At 35.5% G+C, this 22030-nt stretch overlaps 1 protein-coding gene across 1 annotated transcript in view; it reads right to left on the bottom strand.

The window, feature by feature from the left end:
• Positions 1 to 22030, bottom strand: part of CENPE (centromere protein E) — a 73956-nt gene that overhangs the window by 13134 nt on the left and 38792 nt on the right. The window contains exons 26-39 of the mRNA XM_054591830.1: positions 21073 to 21360; positions 20825 to 20977; positions 20367 to 20654; positions 19608 to 19766; positions 19146 to 19427; positions 17554 to 17844; positions 16813 to 16971; positions 16347 to 16637; positions 14989 to 15096; positions 12475 to 12693; positions 9912 to 10109; positions 8904 to 9107; positions 6365 to 6583; positions 1357 to 1542 (exon numbers count right to left, since the gene is read on the bottom strand). Of these exons, the coding sequence (XP_054447805.1) occupies positions 1357 to 1542; positions 6365 to 6583; positions 8904 to 9107; positions 9912 to 10109; positions 12475 to 12693; positions 14989 to 15096; positions 16347 to 16637; positions 16813 to 16971; positions 17554 to 17844; positions 19146 to 19427; positions 19608 to 19766; positions 20367 to 20654; positions 20825 to 20977; positions 21073 to 21360 (3045 nt within the window). The remainder of the gene's footprint in view (positions 1 to 1356; positions 1543 to 6364; positions 6584 to 8903; positions 9108 to 9911; positions 10110 to 12474; positions 12694 to 14988; positions 15097 to 16346; positions 16638 to 16812; positions 16972 to 17553; positions 17845 to 19145; positions 19428 to 19607; positions 19767 to 20366; positions 20655 to 20824; positions 20978 to 21072; positions 21361 to 22030) is intronic.

Genomic DNA, 22030 nt, shown 5'->3' with positions numbered 1-22030 from the left:
TTTTAAAAAAATGAGGAGAGGCTTAGGAACCTCTGGGACAACTATAAATGTTCCAACATCCGAATCATAGGGGTGCCAGAAGGAGAAAAGGAAAAGCAAGAAATTGAAAACTTATTTGAAAAAACAATGAAGGAGAACTTCCCCAATTTGGTGAAGGAAACAGACTTCCTGGTGAAGGAAGCTCAAAGAGTCCCAAAGAAGTTGGACCTAAGGAAGCACACACCAAGGCATATCATATTAAAATTAAAGATTAAAGATGAGGAGAGAATATTAAAAGCAGCTAGAGAAAAGGAGACAATTAGCTTCAAAGGCGTTCCTGTAAGACTATCAGCTGATTTATCCTAAGAAACCTTACAGGCAAGGAGGGGCTGGCAGGCAGTATTCAAAGTCATGAAAGGCAAGGACCTACATCCAAGATTACTCAATTCAGCAAAACTATCATTTAAACTGGAAGGGCGGATAAAGCGTTTCCCAGATAAGGTAAAGTTAAAGGAGTTCATCATCATCAAGCCCTTATTATATGAAATGTTAAAGGGACTTATCTAAAAAAAAGAAGATCAAAATTATGAACAAAAACAAACTAAGCAAACTATTAGGACAGCAACAGAATCACAGAAATGGAGATCACATGGAAGGGTACCAGTGGGGAGGGGGAGGGGGTAGAATGGGAGAAATAGTGGAGAGAGTAAGAAGCATAATTGGTAGGTACAAAATAGACAGAGGGAGGTTAAGAACAATATAGGAAATTGAGAAGCCAAAGAACTTAACATGTACCACCAATGGACATGAACTAAGGGTGCAGGAAATGCTGGTGGGATGGGGGGTGCTGGGCGGAATGGAATAAAAGAGTGAAAAAAAATGGGACAACTGTAATAGCATAATCAAGAAAATATATATTAAAAAAATTGAAATGACTGTTATTTCTATAAGGAAACAGGCCAGATTCAGCCCATAGACTACCAGCTAATAGGTAAGATTCAATCATGGGACATTGAATAAGAAAAGGAAAAAGAATTTTAAAATATACTTATCTAATAAGGACTGTTAAATATTTAGATAAGAAGTAGTTTTAATAAAATGAACATATATCTTAAACTATAAAGAATAATATCTATATGTCTTTTAAAACTAATTTTTCTAGAAAGATAGAAATAATCATTATTTTGCATAATAATATACTTCTGCGTTTCATTTCTAAGTTGTCACTTGCTCTTTCAAAGCTTGAATACTGAACAGGACACATACATAGCTAAAAGATAGTTGAATAAAAGATTAGATTTTAAATGCTAAATTCAACAGTAAAAAAAAAAAACAAAACCAACACCTTTTATTTATAAAATAAGTTTGTAAAGTTACCTGAAGTACTTGGGTCATTTCTTTTGATTTTTCAAGGCATTTATGTGATTCATTAACTTGATCTTGAAGTTTTGCTATTACATCATTAGTCATCTCAAGTTCTTTCTGCATCTTTATAATCTTGCCTTCCTTATGCATAGATCTTTCTTTAGCTTCATGTAATAAAGTTTCCAGCTCTTGAATTTTCTGTCAAAAAAAGGATAGATATACGTCTGTCAAGAAGAAAGAATCCTATTATATAAGTTTAAGACAAAGACGATCATATGAAGATACTAATTTTTCACAGATTGCATAAGCAAATGGTAAAAGAGCAGCCAAATGTCACACAATTCACACATGCATTATTTTTTCATTTAGAAGCTGATGATTTTTAGACTAAAAATGCCCAGATTTTACATTATGTTAGGGTTTATTTTATCTACTGGTTGGCACAGTAAAGTCCTAAGCATATTACATTTTCATTCACATTTTAAATTAGCACTAAAGAAAGTACATTTGTTAACCAACTCTCTAACGTAACACAAATATTTTTCCCTTTATTTTTATTATCCAGATTTTATTTTTTATTAATTTTTTTACCTTTTGCTCTTACATATCTGAGTTTCTTTTTTTTTTTTTAAAGATTTTATTTATTTATTTTTAGACAGATGGGAAGGCAGGGAGAAAGAGGGAAAGAAACGTCAACGTGTGGTTGCCTTGTGCACGTCCCTTACTGGGGGCCTGGCCCCACAACCCCGGCGTGTGCCCTGACTGGGAATCGAACTAAGGACCCTTTGGTTCGCAGGCTGTCACTCAGTCTACCGAGCCATACCGGCCAGGGCTTAATACCCAGATTTTATCTTTTAAAAATATTCTATTTGCTTATTTTTAGAGAGGGGAAGGGAGGGAGAGAGAGGGAGAGAAACATCAATGTGTGGTTGCATTTTGTGCACCCCCTTTTAGGGACTTGGCCTTCAACCCAGGCGTATGCCCTGACTGGAAATCGAATTGGCGACCCTTTGGTTCTCAGGCTGGTGCTCAATCCACTGAGTCATACCAGCTAGGGCTATTCATCTTTCTTTATTATTACCCAGATTTTAAATTGAAAAACACATGTGGAAAAATTCAGCTGCATAAAATGTAGGGTGTTTCCCCACCACAGATCCCAAGCAATGACTATTAAAACACTTTCAAGTGTATCCTCTCAGAAACTTTCTATGTGTATCTACACATATATATAGACACAGTTTATATAGACAGTCATACATATAAGAGGAACTTACTAAACATATACTACTACATCTTTTTAATAACTTGGTAATGTATTTTCCAGACCTTTCCATCATCAACACATACAGATCTCTTACATTTTTGTTTTCATGGATACATACATCCTGTTTCATGGAAATATCATAGATCAGTTAACCCATCACCTACTGGTGAACATTTAGGTTATTTTCTGTTTTTTTGCAAGTACAAAAGTACCTGCATTTGTTCATGTTTATAAGATTTTTCTCATGTACACACATGCAGGTTTTCCTGGAGAATGTCTGTTTCTTTTGGCTCACCTAGAATTTATTTTTGTTTAATGAGTAAGGTAGGAATCCAGACTTATTTTCTGTCAGATGGCTATCTGGTTGTCCTGAACCAAATATTGAGTAGGTCACCCTTTCCTCACTGAGTTGAAGGTTACCATTGCCATATATTAAATGTACTGCTGAACTCTCTATGCTGTTCCACTGCTCTATTTGCCTATTCCTGCATCATTACCAAAATACTCTAAGATGTTCTAATTTGGCTTAAGTACCAAACTTAAAGCATATATTTCATTACTGGTAGGGTATTTTTTTGGGGGTAACTGAGTATGTAATTTCCTTCTGCTTCTTTATCTTACTGTTTTGGTAGATGAGTTTCATATTTCCACTATTTTTATATCTACCAGTTGACTTAGGTCAGTTGTGATCAGCAAATCAATAAACTGTATACTCAAGTTCTTCTAGTTTCCAGTAGTAATTATTAAACTAGTTATTAAGGACTTATTGTAAATATTTATTATGATAAAAAATGGTAAATAAAATTTACTCTTGGGTTCCCACTAACTCATTTTGTAGGCTAACCACATAAAATAGCATGTTTGCTTTACAGGCTACCAAGTGAGGGTGTTTAATAAAGCAACTGAATAGCCCTGCCGGGTGGCTCAGGTTGAGAATTGGCCCACAAAGCTCTAGCCGATCTGATTCCTGGTCAGGGCACATGACTGGGTTGTGGGTTTGGTCCCCGGCTGGAGCACACGTGAGAGGCAACGGAACGATGTTTCTCACCCTCCCTCTCTACCCCCTCCCCCGCTTAAAAAATAAATAAATAATATCTTTAATATAAATAAAGTAACTGGATTATTCAAGTAAGTACAAATTTCTGGACACAGGTTAATCTGCATAAGAAATCTATTATATATTTAGCCTCATATTTTTGATTATAACATTAACCAATATTAAAAACGTAGATACTAATTGGAAAAAGCAAAATTGCTCTTTGCCTCTAAGCTAGTTCTATATATAGACACAGATTATAGTTTAATAACAAGTCACACAATAGGAAATTTATAATGTATGGTAACAATATCTTACGTGGCACAAGTCGTCATTATTTAAATTAAGCTATGAGGACTTCCATACAAGGTGGAGATGTAGGTAGACACGCTTTGCCCCCCATGCAATCACAGAAGGAATGACAACTAAATCTCAAAACAGGTAACAGCCAGAACGGTCAGAAAATTGAACTGTATGGAAGTCTGACACCCAAGGGTTTAAAGAAGCCACATTCATCCAGATGGGTAGAAGGGGCGGAGATGCAGAGATATAGTAGAGAGGTGAGGGAATACGATATGGTGAAGAGAGGTGGAACTGGCAAGGGCAGTCCTACATTCACATGTGATGGATAAAACTCAGGAGGGATACCTTGGGAGCAAGGAATCCCTGCCCCAAGCCAGACCACATGGCACAGGGTTCCAGTGCCGGGAAGATACATCCCCATAATTTCTGGGTATAAAAATGTGGGAGTTGGGGCAGCAGAAGAAACTGCTTGATTTTTAGGAAACCTTGCTCTAAGGTCCCACCAGGTCTTGAAATGTACACAAACCCACCTACTCTGGGATTTAACACAAAGACAACAGCTGGAAGGATGCCAGTTGCATACTGAGAGTGAGTGAAGTGACTGGAAATAGGGCGAGTGCTGGGAAAACCTCTAGAAGCCAGGCAGTTGCATAGTCCCCTCTCTTAGTCCTCCCCCGACACAGAGCCACAAAGTGGTGAAGTGGGTTTCCCCACCCTGGCAGTTACCTAAGGCTCTGCTCCACACAATTTACAGGTGTCTTGTCTAAAATAGGACACTCTACTAAGATGGAGTCAGAGCAGCTCTACCTAATACACAGAAACAAACACAGGGAGGCTGCCCAATTGAGGAGACAAAGAAATATGGGCCAAATGAAAGGATAGAACAAAAAACCAGAAAAAGAACTAAAAACAGAGATAGCCAACCTATGAGATACAGAGTTCTAAAAACTGATGATCAGGAAGCTCAGAGAACTCATCTAGTATGGCAACAAAATAAAGGAAGACATGAAGGTTATACTAAGAGAAATAAAGAAAAATCTACAGGGAACCAATAGTGAAGGGAAGGAAGCTGGGATGCAAATCAACAACTTGGAACATATGGAAGAATAACCATTCAACCAGAACAACAAGAAGAAACAAGAATTAAAAAAAAAAAAAAATAAGGATAGTGTAAGACGACTTTAGGACATCTCCAAACATGCCAACATCTGAATCCTAGAGATGCCAGAAGGAGAAAAGGAAAAGTAAGAAGTTGAAAACTTAGTTGAAAAAAAATTATGAAAGAAAACTTCCCTAATTTGGAGAAGGAAATAGACATATAAGTCCAGGAAGCAGAGAGTCCCAAACAAGTTGGATGCAAATAGGACCACACCAAGCCACATCATAATTAAAATGTCAAATGTTAAAGATAAAGGGAAAATCTGAAAAACAGTACGAGAAAAGAGGGAGTTACTTACAAAGGAGTCCCTGTAAGACTACCAGTTGATTTCTCAAAAGAAACCTTATAGGCTAGAAGGGACTGGCAAGAAGTATTCCAAGTGATGAAAAGCAAGCATCTACAACCTAGATTACTCTATCCAGCAGAGCTATTATTTAGAATGGAAGGGCAGATAAAGTGCTTCCCAGACAAGGTAAAGGTAAAGGAGCACCTAGCCTTTAATAGGAGCACCTATTATATAAAATGTTAAAGGGACTTATTTGAGAAAAAGGAGATCAAAACTATGAACATTAAAAAGGAAAAAAATTCACAACTATTAACAACTGAATCTGAACAAACAAACAAACAAACAAACAAATGAAGCAAACAACCAGAACAGGAACAGAATCATAAATATGGAGATCACATGGTAGGTTATCAGCAGGGAAGGGGAAAGGGAAGGGGGAGAATGGGAGAAAAGGTACAGGGATTAAAAAGCATAATTGGTAGGTACAAAACAGACAGGGGTATGTAAGAACAGTATAGGAAGTGGAGTAACCAAAGAACTTCTATGCAAGACTTTGTGGACATGAACTAAAGAGGGGACTGTCAGAGGGAAAGGGGGTACTGGGTGGAGGTGGGGGTGAAAGGGGATGGGGGGGTGAAGGGGAAAAAATTGAGACAAATATAGTAATATAATCAATAAAATATACTTTAAAAAATTAAGCTATGAATTACTTCTGTTTTATAATCCAAAGGGAAGACCTTATATAATGTCTAGCTTAATTTAATTGAATGACAGTCATAATAGAACTATATTTAAAAAACAAGCTCATCACACACACACACACACACACACACACACACACACACACACAGAGAGTCCCTGTTCCTTAATTAATACATTTGATACTATAATTCTGCTCTGAATGTTATATAAGATACATCTTTAACTCTATCATGAAGTTCAAATTTAAAAAAATATTAGAAAATCACATACATCTGTGGTTTGCTGTTTGGCTGTTGATGTAACATGAAGATTCTTATCGTCTTGCGTTGTAGGAATAGTAAGGACATCAGGTATCTGAGAGATCTTCAATGTTTGGTAGCTTTTCAATAGTTTCTCATTTTCCTCTTTCATTGATTTCAGGTCATGTTCCCATTCTTTGGCTAAGCTGGCATTTCTTTTCTCAAACTCTGTTGATTCATTTACTATAGCCTATTGAATAGTAAAACCACAAATACATACTTTAAAAAAACACTATGAAAAATACTAAAATTCTAGGACAAGGTATATGTTGAAATTCATTTTCAGAACGTTCTAGAACAGTATATGAAGAACAAAAACGAATGCAAACATTCTTTATGGTGCATTGGTTCCTGAAATTTCAGATGATGTTGGATGTACATGAGGAGAATAAAAGAAGTTTAAGGACTGTAGAGGATTCAAACTGATTTGGAAGATGATAATCTTGTTATTAGATCAGCACAAACACATGAAAAGGAATTTAAAGATTTGTGGAGATTAAAGCCTTTACATGTTATGGTTCATTACAAAACATCAATTGATATCTAATAGCAGAGCACCCATAGTATACTTAGAAACAATCAATTTTCCTGTTTCATTCCAAATCTGTGTTTATAGGAAAAGGAATTCACTGACTTTTAATAATTTATCTGAAAATCATCTATCTATCTATCTAGCTATCTGCAGGGAATAACAATCAATACCATCTTTTATATCAGAGGGTAACTAACTCTGAAATTATTCATGTCATCCTTTTTACTTCCTAATTCCTATAGCATATACTTTTTGCTCTCACCACAAATGGCTTATTTGTCTTATCTTCAACTTCCTTCCTGGCTTTATGGTCATTCTATCAGACCCGGACCCTAAATTAGTTTTATTTTTGCTGGCACCTTGGACTCTCATTGGCCCTGGACTAATTTTACACATGATTGAAATAAACAATATACTATTCAGGTGGTAATTACAGAATTGGCTGTACTAACCAACTCATATAAGATTCATGTATTAAAAGTTTCCTTATAAGTATTTTATAGACATTAGTAGCTATAGCTCCCTTAACTAAGGGATAACTCTGATCACAAGAAATTGGGCATCAGCAACTCATACCAGAATCAGCAGAAATGCTGCCTGCATGTCTTGTTCCCAGATGTCAGCAGTAGAACTGCAGATGGAGCAATGACGACGCTACATGATGATGCTCATAGGAAGTAACACTGAAACCACCCAAAGGCAGAGCTGAGAAAACTGCACATCACCAGAAACTCCTTAGTTTCCCTCTTCCAATGGTTCCCTATATGAACTAATCAGGACACCTGAGATGCTAAGATGGACTTTGAGATGAGAGTCCCCATCTTCCAGGTGGCTGGCACCTGAATAAAACCGCTTTCCTTTGCATCAGCACCTGTCTCTCAAGTATTGGCTTTGAAAGCATTCGGTTACATACCGACCGCACACCATACTGTTACCAACTCCTGCTGTCAGGGTGCTGAAAGAAGCTAAATAATCATGCTGATGCACACGGTAGAAATCCCTGCATTTTAGATACAACTAGACTCTCAATATTACCAGAAAATTATATAGAGGTTATCTGAATTATATGGATTTTATCTTATCTAAATATTAGTTTTATTCTTTTCCCTATTGATTGTAGATTTTTTTTTTTAAGTTCATTTACTATATTTCTTGCTCTGGGTATTTAACAAATTAGATTAACTATCAATTAAACATGATCTATATTTCAATGTGATTCAAGTATAGTTTCCAGATGAAATCCAAGTGTTAGAAAAGAACTACCCAAAGACATGAAGTAAACCAATCTTACAAGTTGTATACTTTAGTTCCTTTTGTTCCAATTATATATGTAAAAAGCAACTTTCTGATTACTACATATTTTATCTGATATATAAAGTAGGGATTATTTCAGAAAGCGGAATTAATATTCTGATTAGTAAAAAGTACAACAAACTAATAAACTGATCTTAAACAATGCTGCTTCTTATGAATCTGTCCACTAGGGCCAATCACCTGGTGAACAATGATACAAATCACATTTTTGAACCTCAAGTTGAAGGATAGTGCTCATGACTGTAACCCACTGAGATGAAACGCACAACGGGCTTAACTAAAGTAGTTCGCCAGGCCTCCCTATGGCTGTACCACAACCATGTGTCACCTTGTTTGGACTTAAGGAGAAGGCTCCATTCCTGAAGAAGCAGTGAAAAGTGAAAAAGGAAAGGAGAGTGGCAAGAGGATTCAAGATTTCACAAGTGGAAACTGATCATTACACAGCCATGTTTGTTACCTTCACACGTATAAACTGATATATTTAAGTATCTTAAGGAAGTATAATATGTTAGAGGAAGTTATTAATTTTTTTCACAAAGCACATAAGGAGTAAAAGAAACGAAACATAGTTAAAATCCAGTTGCTTTAAGTTCTTTTAAGAATGAGGTAGAAAAATTAAAACAACAACAAAAAAGAATGAGGTAACATAGTAAAAATTACTTACAACTATTCTGTTATTATAGAACTTATTCACTTGAAAAATCCTATCATTTTCCTCCTGGACACCACTTTTAAGCTCTTCTATATCAAAACGTGTATCCAGCCACTTTTCCAAAAACTGGGTCATTTTTCTCCTGTTACTTAGTACTTGTTGAAATTCAGACTTTATGCTATGAAAGTCACTTTCTGAAAAATCTTTGAGAATTTCCTGTGTTAAAAAGTAAGCATTAAATTGTATGAATATAGAAAAGTTTTTATCCAAATATCATACACATATCATAAAAAGGGGAAAATATCTTACTGAACTCTCATTCTTAATATTTTAGAGATAAATATATTCCTAGTTATTCTAATTATATTAGAAATAAAATTACAATTTAAAACTTTATTCTAGTTATTTGAATATTAAGTTATGTTACAGAAGAATGCCTACAAATTCTGCCTGTTAGAATTAGAATCTGAAAAACTATGAACCTGTGACTAATAATTACAGTGTGAGACGTGCTTCTGGATGTAACTTTTCTGTGCATATAGCAGAAAATTCTTAAATGTGCATATAAGAATGAGATGCTAACGTCACTTCTGGCTGAGAGCAGGACACTACATGTGGAGCTGTTGCAGTAACAATGTTTCTGACCCCTAGTCACAGGTCTAAGAAGTTTTGGAAGGCATTTAGAAACATATTCTGGGGTTCCATGAATTCCCACTTGCTGATATTAAGTAAATTTTTCTGTATTAGTGAATTCTGAAAGGAGGCTACTCTATTACTTGGTATTCTTTACATCTGGCCAGCTGTTACTCTTCAGCTTATTATTTATTTACTTACTTATGTATGTATGTTGAATTTATTGGGATGGCATTGGTTAATAAAATTAAATAGGTTTCAGGTGTACAATTCTATAATATGTCATCTGTATGCAGCTTATTTTTAATGTTTGCTATGAAAAGATATTTTTCTTCTTGATAAAAAAAGGCTTAAAATCTAATTAAATCCATTTAAAACAAATTATACCTCAATATGTAGATCCACCTTCTGGCTCAATTTGAGGTCCCTTAATTCTCTGGAAGATACATCATAATCTTGTGGAAAGTGCTGAAGTTGAACCAGCAGTTCATTTTGCTTTTTCACTTCATCAATAAAAACCATTTCAAATTTATTTATGGATTCGTGTTGCTCTTTCTTTATCATTATAACATTGCTTAACACATACTTGCAGAGAAAGAAACAAATTTGGAGATTAAATTTATATCACATTTAGAGGATGTTTTAAACCTTTAAAACTAGGACTCATGGTGGGATGGCATCTCACTTATCTATATCCTCTGAAAAGCGAGGAAAAAGGAAAGACCCTCTCTCTATTCCCAACTTTCTCCTCTCAGCATCCTGGAAGGGTAATTTCTGGTTCTTTATTTCTGGCATCCTACTGGCTATACCTCATGGATGTACTAAAAATACCTCAGATTCAATGTTTAAAATGTGACATGATCTTTCCCCCCTAAAAACCCAACTTTCTTTACTGCCCCCAATCACCCAGGTTTCTCAGCAACACACCTGATATTCACTTTCAACATTATCTTCTGCCTGTCTTGGTTTGGTAACCAATATGGGTGTGCCATGCCTCAAGACTTACTTGTCAAGCATATTTAGAAATATGACTTAAAGGTGGTAATAATCTGAATGCCATGTGTTCCATGAAGTTCATGAATAAATTCTGGTTATGGTGATCAGGATTTGTGAAAGACTGTCACAATCTGAGGGGCAATTTAACTAGGTAGGGCAGAAAGCCTGCTCCCTACTTCCTCAACTTCCACCATTCCTTAACCTCTTATAATTTGGCCTCTTCCTTAACTGCTCAACTAAAACTGCTCTGACAAAGGTCACCAATGAGCTCTATTATGAACAAATTGTGAAGACCTCTTCAGTCCATATGCTGGCTGTCTAAATTAGTTGACATTTTAACAAACAGAGCCTAGCAGCCATTTCTGCACAGGGGCCTCTCATGTAAACTGCATTTTTCACAAAGAAGCCTGCACTGAACTGCCTGCCTTCTGAGCCTGTCTTCTGAATCCTATTTTAACCAACAGGACCGAGGCTTTCCCATTCAATCAGAGCTGTGCAACTCTGGCCAATCAGCGCACTCTAATCTGGATAGTGCTTTTTGGACCAATTAAACTGAGGATTTGGTGCCCTCATTCGCATGAGGATGGACCAATCAGGGGTCAAGGGCAGGGACTTCTGTCCATATAAGCCAGCTCCCCCCTGGCTCTGAGAGCACACTTTCCCTTCCCACTTAAGACTGAAGACTGTGTCTCCCTGGCTGAGCTGATACAATGAAGAGATCTCAGCAGAGCAGAACACAGCAGACCACTGAAGAGTAGAGCTGTCTGGCTCGAGAGGGGCCTGGCTGTAGGGCCTCCTGGCCCTAGAGCTTTTCTACAGCCATGGAATTTTACAGTTGTGCTATATCACAACTGAGCGGTTCCACAGCTGTGTTGTTTTCATCACTGGGCTCTATCACAACTGAGTTTTTCTGCACTGAATAAAGTTTCCTTCACCACACCCCAAACTAGGGATTCCTGCTGGTGTTGAACTGGCGCCAATGACCATCAGTTGACAAAACCTACTGGGCTTCTCTTCTTGGATGGTCCATCATAGGTAGTTCTACCTCAAAACATCTCACAGTAAACACCTGATCTCTCCCCTTGCCTCACTCTTCTTCCTTTCTTCCACAGATATATATTTCCACTACCCACAAACCTGGCAAAACCCAAATCCTGGGAAGCAATATAAATTTCTCTCCCTTACCTCTACTATTAATCACATGGACCTATTATTTTAAGCTTCTCAATATTCCTTTAATTTCTTTCATCCTTTCCATCCTTACTAATCCTTGCCTGGTAGTCTAGTCACCCATATTATTTCATCTGGACAGTTGTAACTGCCTCCTGTCTCTCCTTTCTGCCACTAGGCTTATCCTGTGCAAACTCATTTGTTCTTTATCTGAGATGAAGTACCAAAAATGGCAATCTGATTACGTTACTGCCACCACTTAAAATAACTGTCCAGTGGCTCCCCATCATTTGCAAAATGAGCTCACCCAAGTTTTATTGCCTGAGTCTGTCTTCAACTACAGCCTTATCTTCTTTAACTTTTTTTCTGCTCTGTCATATAAGCTGCACATACTTCTTTCACTGCATTTACTACTATAACTTTTTTTCTGCTCTGTCATATAAGCTGCACATACTTCTTTCACTGCATTTACTACTACCTGTCTATATGTCTGCCTCACTCACTAGATTATGAAATATTTGAGATGTTATTCATAGCTGTCTCCCAAGCAATTTACCACAGTGTCTAGGCCAATAGGCAGAGCTCAGGCTTTATCGAATTATCAGGTCCTACGTGCACTGACAATGTTGCCCAAGCAATTCTTAGACCCACGCAATCTTTAATTCAGTCAGTAGTGTGTACACAAAGCAGCAAATATGCCAACTTGCAAAGCAGCATGTTACACTGAAGCTTGTAAGCAAAATTTACATCAATATTTACAAAGATATTACTAAAAAGGTGTTACCTTAAGGTTCTTCATGACTCGGTAGAATTCCATGGAACACCTTTGGTTTACAGTGAGAAGTTTTTGAATCTGTTTGGTTTGTGGGTATGGAAGAGACAGGTTTGCTTTTATTTTAACTGAAAGCTCTTTTTGGGTTTCAGTCTCCTTCTCCAAGTCAAGAGACAATCTATGTAAGAATTCATAATGACTATCCATCTCCGAGTATCTCTTCAGAAGCTCCTAAAGAAAATTAGAATCCATACAATTTAACAAATGTTTCTAATTTAACAACAAATAGTTCTAGCCTTAGAATTGTAACAAAACATGTTTTAACATTTTCTGTAAGAGAATAATAAATTAAGACCATTGTGTTTAAAAAAGAAAAAAGGAAACTGGTATTATTGATTTTAGATTATACAAATAATATATAATCATTGTGAAAATTAAAAAAATTAAATATAAAAAGCCCAGAAATAACCATTTTTATCATTTTGATATTTTCTTTTAGTCTTTCGAACATCCAAGATTTGAATGAGCATTTACAAAGTCTGAAGAGAAATCTGAATGAATCCAACCTAGTACATACTGTAGCTAAAGGCTGAATGCTGCCTTATGTTTACAATAGTCAGTGTGAGTTAGCATATAAAACAACTAAGAATCAAAATGCTATTTCCTAGATAGAGCCTTGTCACACTTTTCTATTTTCTTAGAATCTGAGTTTTCTCTTTTTACAGAGTTCAAGGTCTAGCTCTGCTCCCTCTGACTGTAGAAATCATTGAGTCATTTCCTCAACCACAAAATGAAGAAGACCACAATAACTGCCACAAAGGTTCCTAGGTAAATCAAGTAAAATATTTCACACTATCTATAGCTATGTAATCTATAAAATATACACCCATTAAATGTTAAAGGAAATAAAATTATATTCATAAAAATATTTCTATATTCAAGTTTTAAGCTTAGATTTGGTTTCAAATGCCAATTTTACCAACTTACTAGCTATGTGACCTTGAAAAACTAATAAATTAAATGTTAAAGGAAATAAAATTATATTCATAAAAATATTTCTATATTCAAGTTTTAAGCTTAGATTTGGTTTCAAATGCTGATTCTACCAACTTACTAGCTATGTGACCTTGAAAAACTAATAAATTTCCTCTCTCAACCTGTTTCTTTGTTTATAAATGGAGCAATAACACTTACCTCATGAGGTAAAGCACCCGATATAGTATGCAGCAGACACTCAATAAGCATGGGCCCATCAGCCCAAATGACTAGAAATAACACAGGTGACACAGTGGTCTGAGTTTAAGTGGAGGAACACATTAGGCTCAGTTGATACAATCATATAATAAATAGCATGTTTAGTTCAGGCTGCTTTGATCAATGAGCTCTCTTTTTCATAATTTAAAGAAAAGCTAGTTAGATGTTCATTAATTTGGGATGTTGGAGAGGGGATTCCTGCCTTTGATCTTAGGATAAATCACATTATTGTATGGAGAAGTCGCTAACTTGTACTTTTAATAGATATGTATAGAAAGCTGACTTTCATCAGGAATGTGCTAAACACAAAAGAGTCCTGAGGGATCTTGCATTCTAATAGGGGTGACAGTAAATCTTGCTGATTTTACCCTCAACATACAGACTCCAAACACTTCTCACTACTTCCACTGCTACCTCTCTAGGCTGAGCCACCATCCTTTTGTCTGGATTACGAATGGTCTTCCTGCTTCCACTCTATTTTCGACACAACAGGTAGAGTCATCCCTTTAAATGTAAGTCAGATCATGTCTCTGACTGTGAAAATGGTTAAATCTCTGCAATGGATCTCCATCTCCTTCAGAGTAAAATACAAAATCTTTTTAAGGCCCCACAGCCTGCCTCCTCCCCATTAGGTCTCTGACCTCATTTTCTACTAGCTTTCTCCCTTCATGATGTTCCTGGAACCCATAAGACAAGCTCTCCACAGGAGCTTTTTATGTGCCCCCTGCCGATGCTGCTTGTCCTGCAGATAACTGTATGACTTGAACCTTCACCTCTTTCAGGTTTTTGCTCAAAAATCATCTTTCCAGTGAGGACTTAAAATCACAAGCCCCTATTGTTTCATTTATGTATGTATATATGCACAAATATATACCTGCACTAGGAAGTTTAGAAACATATTGAGTATTATCTTTTCATTCCACTGAGGTTCCTCTGTTTCCACAGACCAGCAATTTTTAACCTTTTTTCATCTCATGGCACACATAAACTAATTACTAAAATTCTGCAGCACACCAAGACATATTTTACATTTTTTGCTAGTTTGACAAAATAGGTATAATTTTGATTTATTCACAGTGGGTGGCTATTGCTGTGTTGCCTGCTGCAATTTTTTCATCTGACAATCCAAGGGAAAAGAAGTCAGTGCCCCTGACTAAACAGTCAGGTATTGCATGTTTTAAAAATTCTTGCAGCACATCAATTGAAAATTGCTGCCCATAGACCTTTGATGGGTACCAATATTGATTTGTAATTTTAACAGGGGGAACTTACTTTTATCTGAAGGCACTTTTCTCTCAGGCTTTCTGTAAGGTGCTCTTTCCCATCACACAGTAACTTTTTTTCGTATTTTAGTACCTCTTTGCCATTTGGTTGATCCTGCTTTGACACAAAGAAATAAATAAGGCTTCAGCCATAACTACATTTACAGGTAATGTCTACTCATACTTTTTCCATTACATATTACATATCAAGTTTCAATAGTGGAATTAAATATTATACTTATAATTCAAAAGCAATGTTAAAAATGGTCAGAAAATGAATAATAATAATACCACTAAGTCTTATAGTGAGTAACCTCAACTCATTGGGGAAAAAAAGATTAAAGAACTACATACTTTTTGGAGATAGAATTTGTTCCTGTAATCTTCATAGTTGCAAATTAGATTTTAGATTTATCTCTGGTTCCTACTTTTCCAAATCTCTGAGTAAGAATCATTGCCGCCAACTACACATACTAGCAAAACCATCAGTACTATCTGTGGTGTTCCAAGCCCTACTAATATATTCTTCCCAGCATTTTGAAACAGAAAACTCATATCCTGTTTACATTTTGTATTTCTGTAAAATACAAAATATTTACTCCCTTTTATCTTTCATTATAGTACCTAAAAGAATGACTATTTGTTCAATAAAATATTTGTTGAGTGATTTAAATTTCTTTGTAAATTTAGTTAGGGTCATCTTAAAGATGATTCCTGTGTTGATATTTCTATTCAGATTACAAATGATGTTATTTTCCACTTTATTCTTCATTATTGTAATATGAGAACAAAAATAAAGATTTTTTATAGATTTCATACAATTTCTTGTCTGAATTTTGTTTGTTAGATACTCAATTTAAAGTCATATTAGAACAACTTTTTGTTTTTGTATTCCTCTTGCTTTTTTCTTTCTAACTTCATTAACAAGAGCCTGTGTCTAAAACTCTATCATATAGCAGCAGTGAAATGGGATATTTAATTTTTTACGAATTGAATCCTTCAAACATTTCTCCAGAGTATACTACTTTTTTTGGTTTTAAGAAAACCAAAATGTTTTTGTTTTTAAAAAGAAAACTGTATTTCCTATTTGTGTAAAAAATTATATGTTTCCCCATTACCCTTTCTTGTTTGTAGACATTTGTAGAAAAACAACAAAACAAACCATTGTTACCCTTTTTAAAAAAATGAGCAAAAAAGAAAACAAAAAGAATGACCTCATGGACATGGACAACAGTATGGTGACTGCAGGGGTTGGGGGTGGAGGGTGGAAGTAGAAGAGGGCAGGGGGGATAAATGGTGCTGGAAAAAAAACAAACAAAGTTTGATTCTTACAAATAGTTACTAGATAGGGGAAAATTCTGAACTCACTCTAGCTATCATTTTTCTTAAGGTTTCTCTGAACTGGTCTCTTTCCATTTTGAGAGACTCTTTCATCCTCCTTAGCTTGTCTCTTTCCTTAGCTACAATTCTTATTTCTTCAAGGCTTTCATGGAGTTTCTTAGTCAAGTAAGAGTTATCCATTTCCACACTTTGCATAGATAAAATCTGAGCCTCAAATTGCATCTTCAATTGTTCCATTTCATTCATTTTTTTATGAGTTTTATTGATACTTTCTTTCATTTTGAGAAGCTGAAGCTCTTTTTTCTGAAGTTCTTGGATCTTGAGATAATTATAAAACAAGTTAGAATGGAAACAGAGCTCCTTCAAGGAAGTAAACTAGTGTCTATTTGTTATATATGTACATATATATTCTATGTCTACATATCTGTATCTATATCTTTTCCTACTTCACAAATAATTTTGGACACTCCCCAAAGAACAAAACAACAGATACCTTTCTCTGTAAATCATCTTTTGATGTATTTAAATCCTTTTTCATATTTGAAATCTCAGTTGTTTTCTCTGAAACTCTTTCTCTGAATTTATCAATAGTTTCTTGGTGCTCTTTCAAATGCATATGAGCCATTTTTAGTTCCTGTTGTGTTGCCAGATCCTTTATTATTAGAAGAAATTGAGAAACAATAATATAAAGAAACATTGTCTTTCTTAATGATAAACTAAACAAAATCTTAAAAAAATGCATGTTTTTACTTAAAAACAACCACTATTCCACCACTAAATTAGAACAGTGGAGAAGGCTATAAAGCAAAAGTTCCTGTGTGGAGCCTTACCTGTCCCAGTCCTGCTCCCTTTGAACTCTGCCACTGACTTTTCACCTTTCATACCATTTGGACATCTTTCTAAATTAATATCACATGCCTCATTCTTACGCATAGTATTCCATTACTCAGGTGAACCCCACTTAGCAAGTGCTTTATTGGTGGACACCTGGACTGCAATGTTGCAGTGAACACTGCTGTACTTCTACCCAAAGGTGTGAATATACTGGTAGGATAAATCTGTAGAAGTGGAATTGCTATAGCAAATGCACACACGGATAAATTTTTAATAAGATGTGTCAAACCATCTTCCTAAAAGATTATGTAACATTTACATTTCAACAACACTATTTATTTTCAAAGAAGGAAGCTTCTTTTATTGAAAACATGTTTGCTGGATAGAAAGAACAACTCACTCTAGCTATGGTTTCTTGTAGGTTTGCCCTGAGTTCGTCTCTTTCCAGTTTGAGAATCTCTTCTACTCTTCTTAGATTATCTCTTTCTTTCATTACGGATTTCATTTCTTCAAGGTTTTCATGAAGTTTCTGAGCCAAATTTAAGTTCTCCATTTCTATTTTATCCAGAGTTAAACTTTGGGCTTTGATTTGTTTCTTTAATTGCTCCATTTCAGACATTTTTTTCTGTGTTTCACTGACCTCTTCTTTTAACTTCAAGAATTGATGTTCATTTGCCTTAAGTTCTTGGATCTTAAGATGATCATAAAATAACGTATTAGGATACAGGTGGATTTTAAGGGAAGGATAAAGAATAGCTTATAAGTTGATTAAGACAACAGTTTTCCCATGTCTCTCTTAAGAATACTCTACAAAATTCCACACAGAAATTAGTTTCTTTTGAGGTATGATATGCATAAGTGCTCCATTTTTAAGTGCATAGCTCAATTATTCTTCACATACGTATACACCTATGTACTTACAACCCAGATTAAAATATAGAACCATTCTAAAACCCTATTAAGTTCCTACATTTCCCCTGCTACAACCACTATCTGATTTTTCTCATCCTAGATAAGTTTTTCCTGCTTTTGATCTTATAAATCACAATGTATTTATCCATTCTCCTATTGATAGGCATTTGAGTTGTTTTCAGTTTTTCTCTATTATGCTTAGAGGTGCTATGAACGTTCCTGTATATATTTTATGTTGAAGTATGCACTCTTTTCTCTTAGGTACATACCCAAGGAGTAGTTGTACTGAGCCATAGGCAGGTAAATGTTTAGTATTAGTAAAAACTGCCAAACTGTTTTCTAGCTAAACCACTTTGCATCTCTAACAAATTTTAGGTGCAAATAAATCAGATATCTAATCAAAGCCCCTTGCTGCCCGAACCCATCTTTTCCTGGAATAGTGTTTAAATTTTCTAAAGTTATTTGCATGTTTGATATTTCATCTGTGTTCTCAAAAACAATCCCTCTGAGTTCACCAATAGTTTCCTGGTGCTTCTTCAGGGGCATGTGAGCAATTCTTAGTTCTTTTTTCCCCCGATTCTTTATCATGAGAGAAATTTTAAGAACAGTCACTTATCTTAATGTTAACTAGTGGTTTTTTTTATGACAGTGATACATTTTCTTAGTAAAAAATAATAAAACTATTATTTCTTAGTCTCCATTTTTATTGCTAGGAATTATAAGCTTTTCCCTCTTCTGTCTTCCCCTCCCCACAACCTTCTCCTTCTCCTACTTTCCAGAGGCAAACACTTTATACACATACTATTATACAGCTTACTTTTCCCACTAAGAGTTATTCTGAGATTTCAAATCAGGACACTTGAATCTATTTAATTAATTTATTTTTTTTACCTGTTGCATAGTATTTTGACATCTTGCTTATCTTTACCCAGTTTCCTTCTGATGGACATTTAGGTTGTTTCCAATTTTTAATTACAAATTGTTAGAATGAACAGCTGTGGTTTATATGTGTTTGTATATGTTTATATCAAGGGTTCACTGCTGTCAGAAAAACAGGGAAGAGGTAGGAGTATAACTTACCTTAGCTTCTGTCTCTCTGAGGCTTTCTCTGAGCTGGTCTCCCTCCATTTTGAGAGTTCCCTCCACTCTTCTTAGGCTATCTCTTTCCTCAGTAACACATTTTACTTCTTCAAGGTTTTCATGAAGTTGCTTAGTCAACCTTAACTTCTCTGTTTCTATACTTTCCAAGATTGAATTCTGGGCCTCCAACTGCTTCTTCAATTGCTCTGTTTGATACGTATTTTCCCTGAGATCATTTTTTACCTTTAGAAACTGATGTTCTTTCTCCGTAAGTTCTTGGCTCTTGAAATAATCACACAATAAATTCAAATGTAAACAGATATTGATAAAAAGCTAAACAACAATTTCTAAATTATGTAGACAAATCTGTGTGTCCTCAGTTTTAGGCTAATTCATATCCTGTTTCATTACACAAAAGACTTGATTCAAACTGTTATTTAGGTAACAACTTAAAAGAAATACCTGTGCTTTTAAGGCACTATTTTTGTTTTCTAAATCCATCTGCATATTTGATATTTCATCTGTCTTCTCAGAAATAATCCTTCTGAGTTCATCAATAATTTCCTGGTGCTCCTTCAGATCTATGTGAACAATCCTTAATTCCTCTTGTTTTTCCAGGTCCTTTATTATTAGAGAAAGAAAGATAACATATTCAGAGTAATACAATTCAAACTATATGTAGAAAAGTACAAGGTAAGCAGTAAAAGTTCCCCTTCCTCCTTAGGCCTCCCCATATTCATCCTCTAAGTGACTTTCAGATGTTAACACATGCTAGATATACTACTCTACGATTTCCCCATTAGGATACTTCCAAATCAGCAGCATGGCTCTGCTTCATTCTTTATCTGTGGCCTAGTATTCCATGGTTTGAATGTGCTGTGCTTATTTAACCAGTCCCCTACTAATGGACAGTTAGAATTTTCTTCATTTTTGTTTTATTTTCTTACTGTAACTTGCTGCAATGACTATTCTTCTACAAATATCTTTGCACAATTGTGCTAATGTATGCAGGATAAATCACTATGACTGAACTTTTTGGGTCAATGAATAAACCTACTAAAATATTTGGAAGATATTACCAAATACACCCCACTCCCCGACTCCTCCTCCTTCAACCTTCCCCAATATTGGACCGATTTACACTCCTACCAACCCTGTTGCCCATGGTTCTTCTGGGACACAATGTCATATTTACTAGAAGGGGGAAAGATGGTAACTCACTCTAATTACAGTTTCTCTCAGGTTTTCCTTTAGCTGGTCTCTCTCTACTTTGAGAGTCTCCTCCACACTCCTAAGGTCATCTCTTTCTTTCGTAAGACATCTCATTTCTTCAAGGTTGTTGTGGAGTCTCTGGGTTAACCTTGTGTTCTCCATTTCCAGGTTTTCCAGAGTTGACTTTTGGGTTTCAAGTTGCTTCTTCAAGTATTCCATTTCATACATTTTTTCCTGAGTCTCATTTACAGCTTTCATCTCAAGAAGCTGATGTTCTTTTTCCTGAAATTCTTGAATCTGAGAAAATCATAAAACAAATTAGGGCATAAGCTGAGTTTTTAGGAAAAAGGAGATTTGTTTCTAAATTAAGTCAATCATCTTTACATTTAATTTTTGTACTGTTTTCTTCCACAGGGATATAAGGAACATAAGAATCAGATGTTATTTTCTAACTTAATAAGACCTACCTTTCCCCATAATTCAGTATCTGAATTTTCTAAGTCTCTCTGAATATTTGCTCCTTGATCTGTCTTCTCTGCTGTATCCCTTGTATTAATAGTTTCTTGGTATTCCTTCAGAATAATGTAAGTAGTTTTTAGTTCCTCTTTGAGTTTCTGTCCCTTCATGATGGAAACAAATCGAATAAAACAATAGTGAGCATCATTGTTATCATCACAACTCATTTTTTGTATCAAAAAAAAAAATCTGAACTTACTTCAGCTACAATTTCTTTATTATTTTCTTTGAGTTGGTCTCTTTCCATTTGAAGGGCCTCTTGCATCCTTTTCAGTTCATCTCTTTCTTTAATTATAATTTTTATTTCTTCTTGACTTTCCTGGAGTCTCTTAGATAACTGGAGTCTCTCGTTTTCTATGCTTTCTAGTGATAAATCTTGGGCTTTGAGTTGCTCCTTTAATTGTTCCAGTTCACTCATTTTTTCCTGAGTCTCACTGATTTCTTTGATGCAAATAAATTGTTCCTGTTTCTCATGAAGCTCTTGCATCTTAAAATAATGGTAATAGCCAAAAATTACATACATGTCTTAATAAAATGTTATGTGTGTATATGTATATAACATGTATGTGTATGTATTTTGTGTGTATATATGTGGATATATATGAGGGGGGACCAAAAAACCCCCTCAGAACTTATTTATAAAAAACTGTGTATTTATTCGTACATGTTTAATCTTCAGTCACCTTAACAGAACTCCCCATTTGATGCAATACACCTATCAAGATGTTTTTTCCACTGCTCAAAACAGTTTTTCAACTCATCGCTTTTGTGCCTTTTAGAGGTTCTGCTGTTTTTTGTTTCACTTCTTCCACATTGGCAAAACACTTCCCTTTGAGGATTTTTTTCATCCAGGTAAACAAAAAAACATTGCTTGGGGTGAGATTGGGTGAATAGGGAGGGTGGGCATGGGGGTCATGCCATTTTTGGTCAAAAACTGCTGAACACCCAGAGCAGTGTGGGCCGGTGCACTTATAAATCACCCATCATGAAATAGGCAAAGTCATTGAAAGAGTCTTCCAAAAATACTCACTGAAGCTGAACACAGCCTCTGACAACAATGCCTGCTGGTACACTGATACAGATGGGTTTCCAAACACACTCATCTAGTGGGGAGAACCTGTAGTACAAGGGGCTCACCCTCCAGAAGATAATTCCAG

The sequence above is a fragment of the Pteronotus mesoamericanus genome, unplaced genomic scaffold, assembly GCF_021234165.1.
Source record: "Pteronotus mesoamericanus isolate MK-2021 breed Mesoamerican mustached bat unplaced genomic scaffold, CSHL_Meso_final scaffold_232, whole genome shotgun sequence".
Taxonomy (NCBI): domain Eukaryota; kingdom Metazoa; phylum Chordata; class Mammalia; order Chiroptera; family Mormoopidae; genus Pteronotus; species Pteronotus mesoamericanus.
Note: the sequence above shows the minus strand (reverse complement) of the source record. Positions and strands in the feature narration are given on the sequence as shown.